General features: G+C 36.5%; 4 gene segments (V, D, J or C); all 4 read right to left on the bottom strand.

The window, feature by feature from the left end:
- Positions 1 to 4,007: 4,007 nt before the first annotated feature.
- Positions 4,008 to 4,511, bottom strand: LOC125251949. The segment is given in 2 exon segments: positions 4,008 to 4,384; positions 4,475 to 4,511. Coding segments are annotated over 2 exon segments (414 nt in total).
- Positions 4,512 to 11,083: 6,572 nt separating this feature from the next.
- LOC125251546 lies at positions 11,084 to 12,018 on the bottom strand. The segment is given in 2 exon segments: positions 11,084 to 11,768; positions 11,850 to 12,018. Coding segments are annotated over 2 exon segments (429 nt in total).
- A 530-nt stretch (positions 12,019 to 12,548) lies between these two features.
- On the bottom strand, positions 12,549 to 13,378 carry LOC125251672. The segment is given in 2 exon segments: positions 12,549 to 13,077; positions 13,183 to 13,378. Coding segments are annotated over 2 exon segments (357 nt in total).
- A 2,495-nt stretch (positions 13,379 to 15,873) lies between these two features.
- LOC125251948 lies at positions 15,874 to 17,092 on the bottom strand. The segment is given in 3 exon segments: positions 15,874 to 15,979; positions 16,352 to 16,676; positions 16,777 to 17,092. Coding segments are annotated over 3 exon segments (471 nt in total).
- Between the last annotated feature and the right edge of the window lie 1,344 nt (positions 17,093 to 18,436).

Here is an 18,436-nt window from a genome sequence, read left to right as displayed (position 1 = left end):
CGATCCAGCATATCTCTTCAGCATATATTTTGGGAACTGATTTGCTTTATATTGGTACCAGTAAAGTGTTGGGAATCCGCTGGTTTTGTATGTGCAGTCAATAGTCACAGTTTGACCTGCAGTAGCAGTTTGAACTTCTGTTGGCTGAGTAACACTATCCTCTGCTTGACATTCTGAAAATCAATACAAAATATTTGTCAATTATTAAGTCATGAAACATAGAGATGATGGAATATAGAACTGATTACATACCTAAAGAAAATGAAAAAAGAATGAGTGAAAATCTGATCCAAGTAGACATTCTGTAACAGTTAGCTATAATATGTATACTAGTCTCAGAAAAGCAAAGAAAAGTCTCAGGTACTGTACAAGATGACTTTGGCAGCTTTGAACAAAGATGAGCTCCACCCACTGAGGACTATCTCACCGTGTTAAATCAAGTATCACATATCAGATGAGGATTGGATGTGTTGTGCTCTCTGTTTGCTTCATCTGCACATCTTCTGACTGGAACATCTCAATGGTTTCACTTAAAGTTAAATGTGCTCTGCATATATAAAGTAGACTGCTCAAAAAAATTAAAGGAACACTTTGAAAACACATCAGATCACAGTGGGGAAAAATATCATGCATATCATCTATACTGATCTGGACTGGGTAGTGTGTTAGGAACGAAAGGATCATTTCACAGGTCATTTTGTAGGGCTCTGGCAGTGCTCATCCTGTTCCTCCTTGCACAAAGCAGCAGATACCAGTCCTGCTGATGGGTTAAGGACCTTACGGCCCTGTCCATCTCTCCTAGAGTAACTGCCTGTCTCCTGGAATCTCCTCCAGGCTCTTGAGACTGTGCTGGGAGACACAGCAAACCTTCTGGCAATGGTACGTATTGATGTGCCATCCTGGAGGAGCTGGACTGCCTGTGCAACCTCTGTAGGGTCCAGATATCGCCTCATGCTACCAGTAGTGACACTGACCCTAGCCAAATGCAAAACTAGTGAAAAACAGTCAGAAAAGATGAGTAGGGAAAAAAATGTCAGTGGTCTCCACCTGTAAAACCATTCCTGTTTTGGTGGTCGTCTCATTGTTGCCCATCTAGTGCACCTGTTGTTAATTTTATCAACACCAAAGCTGCTGAAACTGATTAACAACCCCCTCTGCTACTCAACTGACCAGATTAATATCCCAGAAATTTAACTGACTTGATGCTATTCTCAGATTAAAAAGTGTTCCTTTAATTTTTTTAAGCAGTGTATATGAAGTAGCCTATACACATAGGGTCATTTAGTACAAAATAGACCAGTACAGATCCGTGGAGACTTTCGTTCATCTTCGGAACACAAATTAAGATATTTTTTATGAAATCTGAGAGGTATATGACTTGTCCATAGACAGCAAACTGCCGCTTTCAAGGTCCAGAAACGTACAAAAAACATTTTTAAAGGTGCTCTAGAACTTCTTTTTAAAAGATGTAATATAAGTCTAAGGTGTCCCCTGAAAGTGTCTGTGAAGTTTCAGCTCAAAATACCCCATAGATTTTTTTTTATTCATTTTTTTTAACTGCCTATTTTGGGGCATCATTAACTATGCACCGATATATAGGTTGCGGCCCCTTTAATTCTCGTGCTCCCCCTCCCCTGGAGCTCGCGCTTGCTTTAACCAGCATAAACACAGTTTACACAGTTAATATAACCCTCAAAATGGATCTTTACAAGATGTTCGTCATGCATGCTGCTTGCATACATCGGATCATGTAAGTATAGTATTTATTTGGATGTATTACATTTGATTCTGAATAAGTTTGAGGCTATACTGCGTGGCTAAAGCTAACATTACACACTGTTGGAGAGATTTATAAAGAATGAAGTTGTGTTTATGCATTATACAGACTGCAAGTGTTTAAAAATGAAAATAGCGATGGCTCTCTTGTCTCCATGAATACAGTAATAAACGATGGTAACTTTAACCACATTTAACAGTACATTAGCAACATGCTAACAAAACATTTAGAAAGACAATTCACAAATATCACTAAAAATATCATGTTATCATGGATCATGTCAGTTATTATTGCTCCATCTGGCATTTTTCGCTATTGTTCTTGCTTGCTTACCTAGTCTGATGATTCAGCTGTGCACAGATCCAGATGTTTTGCCCTTGTCTAATAATGGCTTGATCATGGGCTGGCATATGCAAATATTGGGGGCGTACACCCCGACTGTTACGTAACAAAAATGTTACGTAAAAATATTCTCATCGCTTTATAATATTAATTTTGAACCACTGTACTCACATAAACTGATTTAAATATGATTTCAGTACATTAATGGATCTTGAGAGAGGAAATGTCATTGCTGGCTATGCAGACCTCACTGAGCCATCGGATTTCAACTAAAATATCTTAATTTGTGTTCTGAAGATGATTGAAGGTCTTACGGGTGTGGAACGACATGAGGGTGAGTAATTAATGACAGAAATTTCGTTTTTGGGTGAACTATCCCTTTAATGTTTTAAATGAGATAATTAGCGAATGCAAGTATACACGGTGTTATAGTGATGAGTGACCAAATGATCTTCAGTGGATGAAGCAGTCACTAGAAAGAGCGTTGAAATACATGAAATAGAGAGGGGATTTTTGTCAAAGAGGAGCTCAAAACTACTTCAAAATCAATTAGAGTAACTGTTTGTTGCCCTCTTCTGCATTGCAAGAGTTATTACAAGGTGACAATAACATTTTAAAGTTAATGTTGTTAAAGTTTTATATTGTTCTTAAGTAAGGTGAGATCAAATAAATTAATAAGTTGAAATAATTACATAATAATAATAAATGTACCTTTTTTTCTGGTATGGTAAGTGAAATAGTAACACCTGTTTAAGTTAATCATTATGCTGTAATTATTTTATTTATTTTAGGTTAATAACTAATAGTGGAATTGAACACTATTACAATGTTAATAGAAATTAAAAAAAAAAAAACTTTGTATACAGCAAATATCATAAACCATCAGAAAGTGTAAGTCAACAGCATGAGGGTTTTTGTGTGAGTGTTGAGTGTGTTTGAGTCACAGTGGGCCTCAGAGCACAGTAATACACAGCAGAGTCAGACACACACAGGCTCTTGATTGTCAAAGGAACTGATCTTGAAGTTTTGTTGTGATTTGCAGTAAATCTCTTCCCAAAGTCTTTGTCATTCTGTACAGTTGTAGCAACTATCATCATCATGTTTTTGGGGATTCCATTCATCTTTTGCTGGTACCAGAAGAGATACGGGGATGGATCACTGGTTTCATATGTACAATTAATCGTTACTGATCCGCCTTCAAAAGCAGTTTGAACTCTTGTATTCTGGTCAACTCTCTCCTGAGAGTCACATACTGGAAAATTATTTAAAGCATGATCAATTAATATTCTGCATGATTTAATTTATTTATGGAAAGTTTAGAGACTCAAAAGGATCCTACTCACCCCAGAAATACATTATAAAGAAGATTAAATGTCTTTCCCAGTGAGCCATTCTAATAACTGTTAAATGACTGGAGTAAAGTGTGCAGTTGTTTCAGCCTGTCTTTGATAACCTGTTTTAAATGCTGTCACACATATATACGCTGGGAGGAGCTTGATCTGTTGAATCACCATATGTTGTTCTCTTTCCTTATAATTTTTTCTTTTGTTTTTCATTTCAGTATAGTGAAATTTCAGTAAGTGTAATTTAAAAAAAGTAGTTTGTTATAACTAATATATATATATATATATATATATATATATATTATATATATATATATATATATATATATATATATATTTATGAATGCAACCTTTGCCATCATCATCATCCTTATGAAGAATCTCAATATAAATGTATTATATGTGTTCAAATCTTTGCTCTGCATAACATAACCACAGGATAACAACGACTTCAGTTCTGTTTGTTCAGCAGGTGTCGCCACTTTCTGTTATTTAAGTCTCTGTGGTTTTCAAAATTGGTTTGATTTACATAAGAATACTGACTTTCAAAGCAACATTTCTGTGTGTGAGTTTTTGTACAGCCTCTCAGGCTCTTGTAACATTGGGCTGTATAGACGACTCTTCACAGCACAGTAATAAAGAGCTGAATCTGACAGAGCTCCTTCAGCAATAGTGAGTGATGTGGACGAATGGGATGTAGTCGATTTAAACCGATCATCTGATATATCCTCCTTATTCCTCCATGACTGAGCACCTTTATACAGTAAATATTCTAGTTCTCTGTTTGGAAACTGTCTGAACCAGTAAAGCAAAACATAACTGCTGCTAGCATCATATGAGCAGCTCAATGACACAGACTCTCCTTCTCTTCTGATCACATTAGTGTCCTTGTCATTTGGTCCAATGCTGTCAGCAAACGCACCTGCAATAAAATGTAGCAATTGCACATTAAACATCAACATCAAAACATCATAAAACATCATTTGATCTTTAAAGCGTAAAATATATTCACCTGAAATTGTGAGAATCACTATCAGACAGGCCTCCATGTTAATACCTCAGTTTAAATATGTTTTTAATTGGGTTTTGATCACAGCTTTAGGAAGTTTTGCTATTTATCATTTTTGAGATTCATACATATGCACAGCTATAAACTTTTGATACATTAAATCAATAATGTAGATGATGCATGGATTTATTCTGCAGTGGGAGGGGCTCTGCTGTTTATGAATAGTGTGGGTGTGGTCAGTGACATCACAGCCAATCCTCTATGGCTTTTTATTCATAATGTAAATATACAGAGGAGCAGTGTATATCAATTTAACTGATGTGAATTACTGTAAATGTAATCAATACTTATCAACCTTGTTATAAGTTGACTTTTTATGCAATCTATTCTTACTGTGGCTCTTAAAATAATCTACAAGGCATATTTTCTTCAGATTTTTAATAAACAATCATAGTTCTTCCTTACAGTTCATATTAAATTCATTTGAAACAGCTTCTAGTTTACGATTCCCCTTTCTTATTGAATATACTTTAGTTCACATGAGAAGTCAGATAACAGTGTTAGCTTTGTATATCTATAGATTAAGATTTTTTTGCCTGATTATAATTTAAATTTACAACAAAAGTAAAGGTTTCAAATTTTTAAAAAAATGTCAAATTTATTAACTGTAAAACACATGTATAGCAACTTGTTCTAGTTCATGATCATATCACCCCTCTCTGCTCTGGCAGGTGTCTCCACATTCTGTTATTTACAGTTTCAATGGTACATGTGGTATTATACACATTTGATAACTGGCTTTTAAAGCAAGAATTGTGTGTGTGAGTTTTTGTAAAGCTTCTCAGGCACTTTGTATCACTGGGCTCCAGCTCTCAAAGCACACTAATAGAGAGCTGAATCTGACAGAGTCACACTGTCAATAATGAGTTCAGTGGATGATTGGGATGTAGTCGACTGAAACCGACGGTCTGGAATATTATCAAGTCTGCTGTATGATCGAGCACCTTTATACAGTAGATATTTTGGTTCACTATTAGGATACTGTCTGTACCAGTAAAGCAAAACATTATTGCTGCTTGAATCATAAGAGCATCTCAGTGTCACAGACTCTCCTTCTCTCCTGGTTATATTCATATCTTCATCTTTTGGTCCAATGCTGTCAGAAAACACACCTGGAAGTAATATAAGACACTTCACAAATACAATCCTCTCAGTGAAACTAAAAAGGAGACATAAAAACACACACATATAATTGATGTAAAATTTTCTCTGTACTCATACAGATATGATGCACTGCTTAACATGTGTTTAAGAATTGATAAAAGTGTGATTTACCTGATATAATTATGATGATCAATAAATATCTCTCCATGATTTTATTTCAGATCTGTTTTAAAAATTGTACTATGTTGATTTGAATGATAGATTATGCCATAATTAATAGTGTACATAAATCATAGGTAAATGAATGCCCTAGAGAACTGATATGCTTTATATTAAGAATGTGGGTGTGGACTGTGATAAGACCCGCCCCCTTTTCTCATTGCCATCAATTCTATTTTAATATTAATTATATTTGTGAATTGAAATGATCAATGCAATTATAAAAATTAAGCTTTTGTAAATATACATGTGTGACAAAGAATGAAGTAAAAATGAATGAATGTGTCAGAATGGGGATCAACACTGATGAAGGTTTCTGTGTGAGTGTTGAGTGTGTTTGAGTCACAGTGGGCTTCAGAGCACAGTAATACACAGCAGAGTCAGACACACACAGTTCCTTGATTATCAGAGGAACTGATTCTGATGACACTTCAGAGTCAAATCTCTTCTCAAACTCAGTGTCCTGATCTCCTCCATATTTGTTTTTCCTCAGCATGTATTTAGGAATGTCGTTTTCTCTCTGGATGTACCAGAAGAGGTCTGGTGTTGTTGTGGATGCAGTATATTTGCACTGTAATGTGACTGATCCTCCTTCAGGTTTAGTTACATGTTTATCTGGCTGATCAACTCTATCTTCCGGTCTGCATTCTGAAAATATACGAGATTAATGTTACAAATGGCATTATTCAATTAAAAAATAACTTACATTTTACATGTAAAAGTATACATACCAAGAATAAATGAAGCAAATATTAACGTTTCCAGCCATAGTTGCATTGTTTGATAGAGTGATATCCAAGCTTGATTCAGTCGGTCTGAGAGAGAAGTCTGTTATTCAGCGCATTGGTTTGTTTCTGATAGTGAGGAGGATCTCAGTTCACTGTCAGATGAACATGGTTAACAATATAAATATACTGTGCATAACACCATCTCCTGGTTTCTTTTAGGTATTGCAAAAGGTTGAAATGCCATTTTCTCACCATAAACATGTCCCCTTTGATATTATTTATATATTTTTGGTAACACATCGCATATTAATACTGATAGTTGCTTTACATTTGAAAATGATTGGTTTCCAGGGGAATATTTCCAGCACATGAGTCTGAATCTAATACAGTCAGATAATAATATGAACATTACACTTTTCATTGTTTTGTATAAATAAATAATAAAATGAAAAGGTCAATGATAGGCCATGTAGTTAAAACAGAAGTTATTCCAGAATGCTATTGGAAGCATAAATCAATATAATTTGACACTTTCATTATTTATTTATTTTTAATGCCTGTTTTTGTTTTTCCATGATCAGTTTTATTCTTCCTTAGTTTACAATTAAAATGTATAACCATTAATGCAGCATAAAACACAGTGTTATATATACTGTAGGTAAATGTATACTGTAGATACTAAATGCCTTTTTGATGTTCAACAGGTGTTACCATATCCTCTCATTTATAGTCTCTGTGGTTTACAAAAGAGATGTCCGTGGTTTGATACTGATGTGATTGCTGTTGTTCAAAGCAGTAGTAGTGTGTGTGAGTTTTTGTAAAGCTTCTCAGGCATTTTGTATCACTGGGCTGCTGCTGTTACTCTTAGAGCACAATAATAGAGAGCTGAATCTGACAGAGCTGCTGCTTTAATAATGAGTTCAGTGGATGACTGGGATGTTTTCGACTGAAACCGATTGTCCTGGTATATCAGAATATGTATCAGAGCTGTATGATCGAGCACCTTTATACAGTAAATATTCTGGTTCTCTGTTTGGATACTGTCTGTACCAGTAAAGATAAACATAACTGCTGCTTGTATCATATGAGCATCTCAGTGTCACAGACTCTCCTTCTCTAATGATCATATTAGTGTCCTTGTCAACTGGACCAATGCTATCAGCAAATGCACCTGCAATACAATTTGAGAAATCACAATAGAACATTAAATCATCAGACAGTTTCTCTTGCCAAAAACACCAGGAGATTTTAAAAGTGTAAATTATATCCACCTGAAACTGTAATGGCAATCACTAGTAGATATCTGTCCATGCTGATTCCTCAGTTTAAACAGGTTTTGATAATGGTTTAAGGTTAGCTGTGTATCTTTCTTTAAGGTTTATACATGTGCACTAAACTAAATGTGATAAATGATAAAAACACTGAATAGATAAATGAATGCAGTGGGAGGGGCTCTGAGGAGGAGTCTGACTGAACCACAGTTCCTCAATACTGAACGTCTCCTCCTCCTTAAGGATTCTGGATGTACTTTTAATACTTTTCAATGTTCTGATGTTTGTTTTATCAGTTTCTTCAAATACATTGATACAAGCACTGACCCCTTTTTTTATTTGATGAACTAAACTAATGCTAGAAGATCATTTGACATTATTGTACTTGGGGATATTATTAGAAGAATCATTACAAAAAATTAGGAGACTTTTACCATTAAATGATTGTATATTTTATGTTGTTATTCTCAACTACTATATTATTTTATTATTATTTGATTCATTATAGTTATGCATTTTATCAATGCCAGAGAAATGTGTTTTTGTGTGAGTGCTGAGTGTGTTTGAGTCACAGTGGGGTTCAGAGCACAGTAATACACAGCAGAGTCAGACACACGCAGGTCCTTGATTGTCAGAGGAACTGAATTTGAGTCCAAACTGGCATTAAATCGCTCTTCAAATTCAGAACTGCTACTTGATCCAAACTTGTATTTCATCAGTATATATTCAGGAAGGCCATTAAAGCGTTGAATGTACCAGAAAAGATATGGAGCAGACTGAAGTGTTTCATATTCACAGCTCAGGGTAACCTGATGCCCTTCAGTGGCAGTTTTTGTCTCATTTGACTGATTAACAGTGTCTTTCCCAAAGCATCCTGTGAATGCATAATAACATAATTATACAAGCAATGTCATTTTAATAATCCAGTTATTTACAGCAATAAAGGTTTGATTACTTACCATACAAATTAAATGCCAAAATGAATAAAACAGGCATTCTGTGAGACATCTTTGTTTATCTATGAAAGGAAATGGGAAAATGTCATTCATAGCAGCTTTGTTTTCTGCTTGTCATGTTGATATAGTGATGATGTTCAACAGCAGATGTTTCTTTTCAATCAAGACTTACAATAATAAACATGAGGTGGTGTCATGTGTATGTAGATATCGCCATCTTCAGGCTAAAAAAAAATTAACTTCTGCGTCCCATTTTCCATTGTAACACACACACACATTTATTTGTATAGCGCTTTTCACAATACATATTGTTTTAAAGCAGCTTTACAGGCAGTGCATGTCAACATTACAAATTAGAGTAATCTGTTTTCAGAGTTGACTGTGTCTAAATTATGTAATTTACATATAATCACACAGTTAGCTAACAATGTTATAATTTAGGCAATTTAATTTACAATCACTGTTAGCAAATTAATTTAAGGTAGAAACAATGGAAGTAATGAATACATGTTAACAATAGTTAGGACATATAGCAATATTTGGAATGTGCATGTTGATCCATCATCTGAAGTCCTCGCAGGAGTTGGCGCTGTCTCTTCACAGGCGTTGGTCATCTGAAGTCTTCATAAGAGGCTGGATCCAAACTGAGCTGATGTACTCTATAGTCACCTCGGGACGGGCATCCCAAGATAAAATAGAAAAGCAAATGGAGAATAATTAGCGTAGCTGCTGTTTATAACTTGAAGCAAAGATAATTATGTGAATGCATGGCTAAAGAGATGTGTCTTTAATCTAGATTTAAACTGGGAGATTGAGTCTGAACCCCAAAAATTATCAGGAAGGCTATTCCAGAGTTTAGGAGTCAAATGTGTAAATGCTCTCCCTCCTTTAGTGGACTTAGATATCCTAGGTACAACCAGAATTCCAGAGTTTTGTGATCTTAAAGAGCGTGAAGGATTGTAGGGTGATAGAAGATCAGTTGGAGCTGAACCATTAAAGGGTTAGTTCACCCAAAATTGAAAATTCTGTCATTCATTACTTACCCTCATGTCGTTCGACACCCGTAAGACCTTTGTTCATCTTCAGAACACAAATTAAGATATTTTTGTTGAAATCCGATGGCTCAGAAAGGCCTCCATAGCCAGCAATATCATTTCCTCTCTAAAGACCCATAAAAGGTACTAAAAGGTACGACTTATATAGTGATGGGCCGATTTCAAAACGTTATGAATCAGTGTATCAATTCATGAGTCGGATCGCGTGTCAAACCGCCAAACTGCTGAAATCACGTGACTTTGGCGATCTGAATCATGAATCGATACACTGATTCATAACGCGTCGAAGCTTCAGGAAGCAGTGTTTTGAAATCGGCCATCTCTATATAAGTCGTTATTTAGGTTTTTTTGTGCACAAAAACTATTCTCGTCGCTTCATAAAATGATTGTAGAATCACTGTAGTGAGATGGACTTTGTAACGATGTCTTTAGTACCTTTTATGGGTCTTGAGAGAGGAAATGACATTGCTGGCTATGGAGGCCTTTCTGAGCCATCGGATTTCAACAGAAATATCTTAATTTGTGTTCTGAAGATGAACGAAGGTCTTACAGGTGTCGAACGACATGAGGGTAAGTAATTGATGACAGAATTTTTGGGTGAACTAACCCTTTAAACCTGAGTATGAATTAATGAAAAGTTTTTAAAAAAGTAATGTACATTTATGTTGTTTTAAGAGGTTTTCATAAAGGAAGGAACATATTATATAAGTAACAATTGGCAAAGCATTTTCATAGAGTTTGTGGCAAATGTGAATCTGTTGTTTTTGTTGTTGTTTTTATGTTAATAAGTAATAAGTTGGTTCAGAGTCCTTATAACAGTGGAAGTAATCACATCAGGGGTTAAACAACACTACTCAGATGCTCACAGTGTTTTTGTGTGAGTGTTGAGTGTGTTTGAGTCACAGTGGTCCTCAGAGCACAGTAATACACAGCAGAGTCAGACACACACACATCCTGGATTGTCAATGGAAATGATTTTGAAATTGTGTTGATTTCACTGTGAAATCGATCCCTGAACCGAATTTCATTACTACTAAATCGGTCCAGTATGTATTCTAGAAATCCTTTCTTTTTTTGCTGGTACCAGAAGAGATTTTGCATTACATCTGTTGTTTCATATTGACAGTTGATTGTTACAGCTGCACCTTCAACAGCAGTTTGAACTCCTGGATTTTGTTGAACTCTGTCCAGAGAATCACATCCTGTAATGTATAACATCACTGATGAGGATCTCATATTCATATTAGAAGAATATTACAGCATGAATACTTACAGAATCTGACTTACCCCAGAAATATGTGATCAAGAAGACTACAATTCTTTGCCAGTTTGCCATCACAGAAATTGTTAAATAATACTTTAGATAAAATGAACTTGTTGAAATCTACAGCAGACTCTTGTTTCAGCCTCTCTTTGATAAAGTTGTACTAACACTGACACATATCAGAGACCTGCAGGAGGAGTCTGACTGAACCACAGTTCCTCAATACTGAACGTCTCCTCCTCCTCAAGGATTCATTATGGTTATGTATTTGTCATCAATGCCAGAGAAATGTGTTTTTGTGTGAGTGTTGAGTGTGTTTGAGTCACAGTGGGCTTCAGAGCACAGTAGTACACAGCAGAGTCAGACACACACACATCCTGGATCATCAGAGGAACTGTTCCTAATGTGGAATCCAGTTTGGCATGAAATCTCTCCTCAAATTCAGGCTCTGTCTTTCCTTTCCCAGTGGAAAAGTCACTCAGAATGAATGCAGGTGATCTGTTTGGTAGCTGTTTGTACCAGAAGAGATAAGCATTTGCAGCGCTCATGAGGGTATAATTACACAATAAAGTCACTTGATTTCCCTCAGCAGAAGTCTCTTCTCTTGAAGGCTGATCAACACTGTCCTGTCCCCAGCACACTGGAAGAGATGGACATGAATTAACAATCATTTACAGATTCTCAAATAAATAAAGTGTAAATGACGAAAGACTGTTCTTACCTAAATCATGTGCCGTGAAGAAAAGAGCAATAATCACCCATTTTGTCATTGTTGCTCTGAGTTGAAGAGAGTGAGAGAAAAACAACTAATGTGAGTCTCTCCTTATGGTGAATCTCTCTTTAGCTTCTCTTGATTATTTTCAGCAACTGCACAAGAATTTAAGGGATGCTTCCCCCTGCTGGTGAATTGAGTGTATTAACCACCTCGTTTTTGAAATTCATTTTTAATTTTTGATTATTTAATTATATAAACCATGGAGTGCAATGTCCTATGACTGGTTGTGTACAATAATATTACATATAGGGTTCAGCCTCATATATAATATTTGAGGAATGATACATTCATCTTAATAGATTTTCTGAGCATTAACATGACATTAAATCATGTTTATTAATATATATTTGTTATTTAATTTTAAAATATGTCTGTTATATTGTTTGTGATATATGTCCACTTCTATTATGGTTAATGGTTTTGCATATTAATAACAATCCACAAAATGCAACTTTATAATGTGATATAATTCACCAACAGTGTAACTAAAGTCAGAATCGATTAATCACATTAAATCAGAAGTGAAATGATATTTATTGGATTGATCAGACTCTTTCAGGCAGACTCAAGCAGAGGAGATATCAGATGATAATGTAATGTTTAATCACATTTATCAAACTGTGACGTACTAAAGTCATGTGGGATGATCTAGTATTTTTTTTGTCTGTTATTTTGATCCCTTCCATTTTTCTTTCAATTGCCTTTATAACTTGAACTAAATGTCATTTGTAACCACACACAGGTGTTTCCACTGGTGTAATAATATTATGTGAATTATAGATTGTGGGTTTGATGTGGCTTGAGATCAAAGTGGAAAATGAATTTGAGTTTTTGTACAGCTTCACATAGACTTTGTATCACTGGGCTCCAGCTCTTAGAGCACAATAATAGAGAGCTGAATCTGACAGAGTCACACTGTTAATAATGAATTCAGTGGATGTTTGAGATGTAGTCGACTGAAAGCGAGGATCAGAGGGTTTCCCAGTATCACTCCATGAACGAGCATTTTTCCACATTAAATACTGAGGCTCTCCATTAGGATACTGTCTGTACCAGTAAAGTCTGACATAATTGCTGTCTGTTTCATATGAGCAGCTGAGGGTCACAGTCTCGTCTTCCTTCTTTATAATGCTAGTTTCTTTATTTGGCCCAATCTTGTCTGCAGTCATCACACCTAAAACAAAGAAATAAGAAAATTACTGAGTCAAGTTGCACACAATCAATTTCTTACACTGTTTTTCTGCATCACTAGCAATGAATAAAGTGGATCATTTTGTACCTGAAGTCAGAAATAAAATCAGAAACAGGTGTTTTTCCATGTTTCTACAGATCTGTTCATGTTCTCTGTGCTCCGATGCTAATGCTTTAGTTCAGAGCTCACAGAAGAGGTGTGTCTTCAGTGTCTTCATCTTTGGTTCAGATGCAGGTGATTGGTTGGAAGTGACAGTTTTGAACACAAGAACAAGAGCCTTGAAAGAAAGACAATCAGAGAGTGTGTGATGGGGACCTATATGTGCTGCTTAAAAACCAAATACACAAACACATTCTGGATCATATTGAACTGCACTCTGTTAAAACTGAAGAAATAATGAAAACAATTTAAATACTGTAGATCTGCTCTGCTTGAGTTGAAACTGCACAAAAAGCACATTATTTATTGTTTATTACTGATAGGATTCTCACTTCATGAAATATGATTTTATAATATGTTCCTAATGGTTTATAGTGTTGCTTTGGCAAAGTTGGAGAGTTTTTATTTATTTTGCATGTTTTTGTGTGAGTGTTGAGTGTGTTTGAGTCTCAGTGGGCTTCAGAGCACAGTAATACACAGCAGAGTCAGACACACACACATCCTGGATCATCAGAGGAACTGATCTTGATGTGGAGTTCCAATGTTGCAGAAAATCTCTTCTTAAATTCAGACTCAATAGTTCCTTCACCAAATGTATATTTATTCAGAATTAATGTTGGTGATTTGTTTGGTAGCTGTTTGTACCAGAAGAGATAAATATTAGTATCTGCAGCTGTGGTAGTGTAATTACACGTTAAAGTTATTTGATCCTCTTCATTTGCAGTCATTTCTCTTGAAGGCTGTTCAACTCTGTCTTGCCCCCAGCACACTGAAAAATAGATTTAACTATTACTCATTTACATATATTAATTAACTCACATATAAACTAAAATAACTTACGTGTAAATTCTTACCAAAATTCTGTGCTGTGAGGAAAAGAGTACTAATCACCCATTTTTCCATTGTTGAGATAAAGATATTAATATTTTAACATGTATTCTGTCTCTCTGTCTTTCATCTGTGCTGCTCTTCTAGATATTTCAAGTCTTCAAGTCCTCACATGACTCGTGTCTCTTTGAGGAATGCTGCCTCCCTGTGGTGAATTTATGTATTTCTAACATTTTTATCCAAAGTGACTTTAAATATGAAATACAATCAGAAGCAATAAACCAAAGCAGTAACACAATACACCTATCATGCAGAATCTGATTATCAGATTTCTGCAAACACCAGATTAGTACCCTTCAGACATGCTCCCAGAGGAGGTGTTGTTTTTGGAGATTGCCTTGTTAAGTGAAAATTAAGAACAGAGTTTAAATTAACAACAGTAATAAAAATATATTATATATTACATACCGACTACATATATATAGTCTGGTAATCAAGTTTAAAACAGGTTACAATAAAAGACAAAATTAAAAACCTAACTTGGCAATATTTTCAACATTGTGAATACTCACACATAGTTTTTGTGTGAGTGTTGAGTGTGTTTGAGTCACAGTGGGCTTCAGAGCACAGTAATACACAGCAGAGTCAGACACACACATGTCCTTATTGTCAGTGGAAATGATCTTGTTAATGTGTTTAGACTTGCGTTAAATCTCTTCTTGAACTCTTCATCATTATCTCCATAAGCACCGACTCTGTTCAGCATGTATTTTGGGACTCCATTCACTTTTTGCTGGTACCAGAAGAGAGTTTGGGATGGATTGCTGGTTTTATATGTACAATTGATTGTTAAAGCTGCACCTTCAACAGCAGTTTGAACTCTCATATTCTGGTGGACGGCATCCTCAGATTTACACCCTGAAATTTAGAAAAACATTAACCAATTAATTCATTCAATCACTTATTCTCAAATTAAATACGTTTAAATATCTACTTACCCAAGAAATATGAGATAAACAACACAAAATATTTTTTCCAGTGTGTCATCATAATACTGTAATTGTGCTGTATGAATTAAACTAAACTGAATGAACAGCAGTTTTAACCCCCTTGCTGCTTCAGACTCTCTTTGCTAAAGTTACGCTGAAGACATTTACAAACACCTGGAGGAGGAGACAGACTATACCACAGTATCTGAATGCAGAGAGCATAAAGGATTTGTGATTCATTTGGACACTTACGTGTCATGGTATTGAAGATTTCACATAAAGTTTGATTGAATATATTTTAATCTTTTTGCATTTCTCAATTATATGGAAAAAGTGCAGATTAATTAAACAGATGAAATAAAAAATATGGAATAAAGTTGTTAGTTGAATTGGTTAAAGGGATAGTTCAGTTTTGTCATCATTTATTTGCCTCATGTTTGTTCCAAACTGGCATGACTTTCTTTCCTCTGTTTAACACCAAAGGATATTTTGAAAAAGTCTCAGTGTTTTTTGTCCATAATGGAAGTGAATGGGAACCGAAACTGTTTGGGTACCAATATATTTCAAAATATCTTATTTTGTGTTCTGCAGAAGAAAGTAAGTCATGGAGGTTTGGGATAAGATGAGGGTGAGTATCATGGGAGAATTTTCATTTTGGTGTGAACTGTCCCTTTAATATCATGCTTATAAAACTCTTTTTACATTGTAATTTATTTTCTCTTTTTTATATTTATTGTATTTGGTGTTAGTGAATGTAATATAATGGCAGGAGCCGTTTGTGGTTGATCTCAGTGATCTGTTGTCACAGCGGCTTCAGATCACAGTACAGAAGAGTCAGACACACATCCTGATCATCAGAGGAACTGATCTTGATGAGGAACATACGATGGATTGGCCCTATTTTACAGCTGAGAATGAGAATATAATTCAGTTTTGATTATCTACATCACCGTATGGAGTTATGCTAAGGAAAATATTTAAAACATGATATAAACAAACTGCGTTCACCTTATTTTTAACGTAAAAAATGTGGGTACGGCCATTTGTAACTTGAATGTGTCGGGTTTCCGGTCTCATCCTCTTTGCAAGATAAGGTGGATAAACATCCCATACAACAAGTTCTTCTAGTGTGATGTCATATCCTGTCTCTTCATTACTCCAGAATTGTTCAACAGGTGTTACCACATACAGTCACAGTGGTTTAGAAATATAAATGTGGTGTGATAAACAAAAATTTGAGATGTGAGTTTTTGTAAAGCGTCTCAGGCACTTTGTATCACTGGGCTGCTGCTGTTACTCTTAGAGCACAATAATAGAGAGCTGAATCTGACAGAGTCACACTGTCAATAATGAGTTCAGTGGATGATTGGGATGAAGTTGTCGACTGAAACCGACTGGTCTGTTTTATCAGCTCTCCTCCATTGTATGCTCGAGCACCTTGCCACAGTAAATATTCTGGTTCTCTGTTTGGATACTGTCTGTACCAGTAAAGATAGACATAACTGCTGCTAGCATCATATGAGCATCTCAGTGTCACAGACTCTCCTTCTCTAATGATCATATTAGTGTCCTTGTCATTTGGTCCAATGCTATCAGCAAATGCACCTGCAATACAATTTGAGAAATCACAATAGAACATTAAATCATCAGACAGTTTATCTTGCCAAAAACACCAGGAGATTTTAAAAGTGTAAATTATATCCACCTGAAACTGTAATGGCAATCACTAGTAGATATCTGTCCATGTTGATTCCTCAGTTTAAACAGGTTTTGATAATGGTTTAAGGTTAGCTGTGTATCTTTCTTTAAGGTTTATACATGTGCACTAAACTAAATGTGATAAATGATAAAAAACACTGAATAGATAAATGACTGCAGTGGGAGGGGCTCTGAGGAGGAGTCTGACTGAACCACAGTTCCTCAATACTGAACGTCTCCTCCTCCTTAAGGATTCTGGATGTACTTTTAATACTTTTCAATGTTTTGATGTTTGTTTTATCAGTTTCTTCAAATACATTGATACAAGCACTGACCCCTTTTTTTATTTGATGAACTAAACTAATGCTAGAAGATCATTTGACATTATTGTACTTGGGGATATTATTAGAAGAATCATTAAAAAAAAATTAAGAGACTTTTACCATTAAATGATTGTATATTTTATGTTCCCTTTCAAGGGAACTCGCGTTGCGTCGAGAAATTGACGCTGTGGGAACGCAACGCGTTATGTCGTCATGAAGCACGTGTGAAATCCGTCCAATGGAGTGACGAGACGTCAAAGGCGGGTGACGTCACGACCAGGAAACTATAAAGCACGCTCAAACAAAGCAACGCTAGCTTCTGTGTCTTCAGTAGCGCTTTGTGTGACTTGTCTGTCTTATTTGGTGTTGTTTGTGACTTATATATATCTATATATTCACTATTATGGCGGAAAAGCAATTTAGATCATGTGTGCATCCCTGCCCTCGCTACATCACGAGTGGGGACACACACAATCTTTGTGTTGCTTGTTTGGGAGCGGAGCATGCACGGTCAGCACTCGAGGGTGCTGGCTGTGAGCATTGTGAGATGCTTCCTTTACGGACGCTCCGCTCCCGCCTGGCGCTCTTTGATGAGGGCGCTCAGGCTCGCGTTCCCCAGGGTTCGGGTCCCGCTGCTGCCGAGGCACAGCGGCGTTCTCTATCCTGGGGCTCGCAAATGGATCTATCAGAGGGGTTTGAGACGGGCCCAGCCTTATCTCAGCCCTCACCTGACAGATCCAGTGCTTTTTCTCAGTGTCTGGAAGCACGCTCTGCGGTTCCTTCCACACTGGGTCAAGCACCGATGCTCAATATGTCCAGTTCCGAGGAGCTGGATGTGGAGAGCATCGATACTGTTGAGAGTGAGGACTCGCCATCCCACTCGCCTGCTTTTGAGGAGTTGGTGGAGGTTGTGTCTCGCGCTGTTGCCAGATTAAACATCGACTGGCCAGCAGAGAAGCAGGACGTTCGTCCTAAAAGCAAGTTGGATGAACGTTTTCTGCCCTCTAGAGTGCAACCTCCGCGTCGGGGTCTCCCGTTTTTTCCAGATCTCCACACCGAGGTGGCGAGATCTTGGAAGAAACCAGCCTCATATCGGGTGCATAGTGCTCAGACCACGCACTATGCATCGATCGTGGGGCTTAAAGAGCACGGTTATGGGGCGATGCCAAAAGTGGAGGAGACGCTCGCGAGCTATCTCTCTCCACAGTCGGCATCGTCCCTAAAGACCCCGACGCTGCCCACTAAGCCAGTAAGAGTCACCTCTGGTTTAGTGGGCAAAGCTTATTCGGCTTCTGGTCAGGCGGCAGCATGCCTTCACACTATGGGTGTGCTGCAGGCCTATCA

This window comes from Megalobrama amblycephala, linkage group LG17 (genome assembly GCF_018812025.1).
Source record: "Megalobrama amblycephala isolate DHTTF-2021 linkage group LG17, ASM1881202v1, whole genome shotgun sequence".
Lineage (NCBI taxonomy): Eukaryota > Metazoa > Chordata > Actinopteri > Cypriniformes > Xenocyprididae > Megalobrama > Megalobrama amblycephala.
The sequence above is the reverse complement of the archived record's forward strand: the minus strand, read 5'-3'. Positions and strand labels throughout refer to the sequence as shown.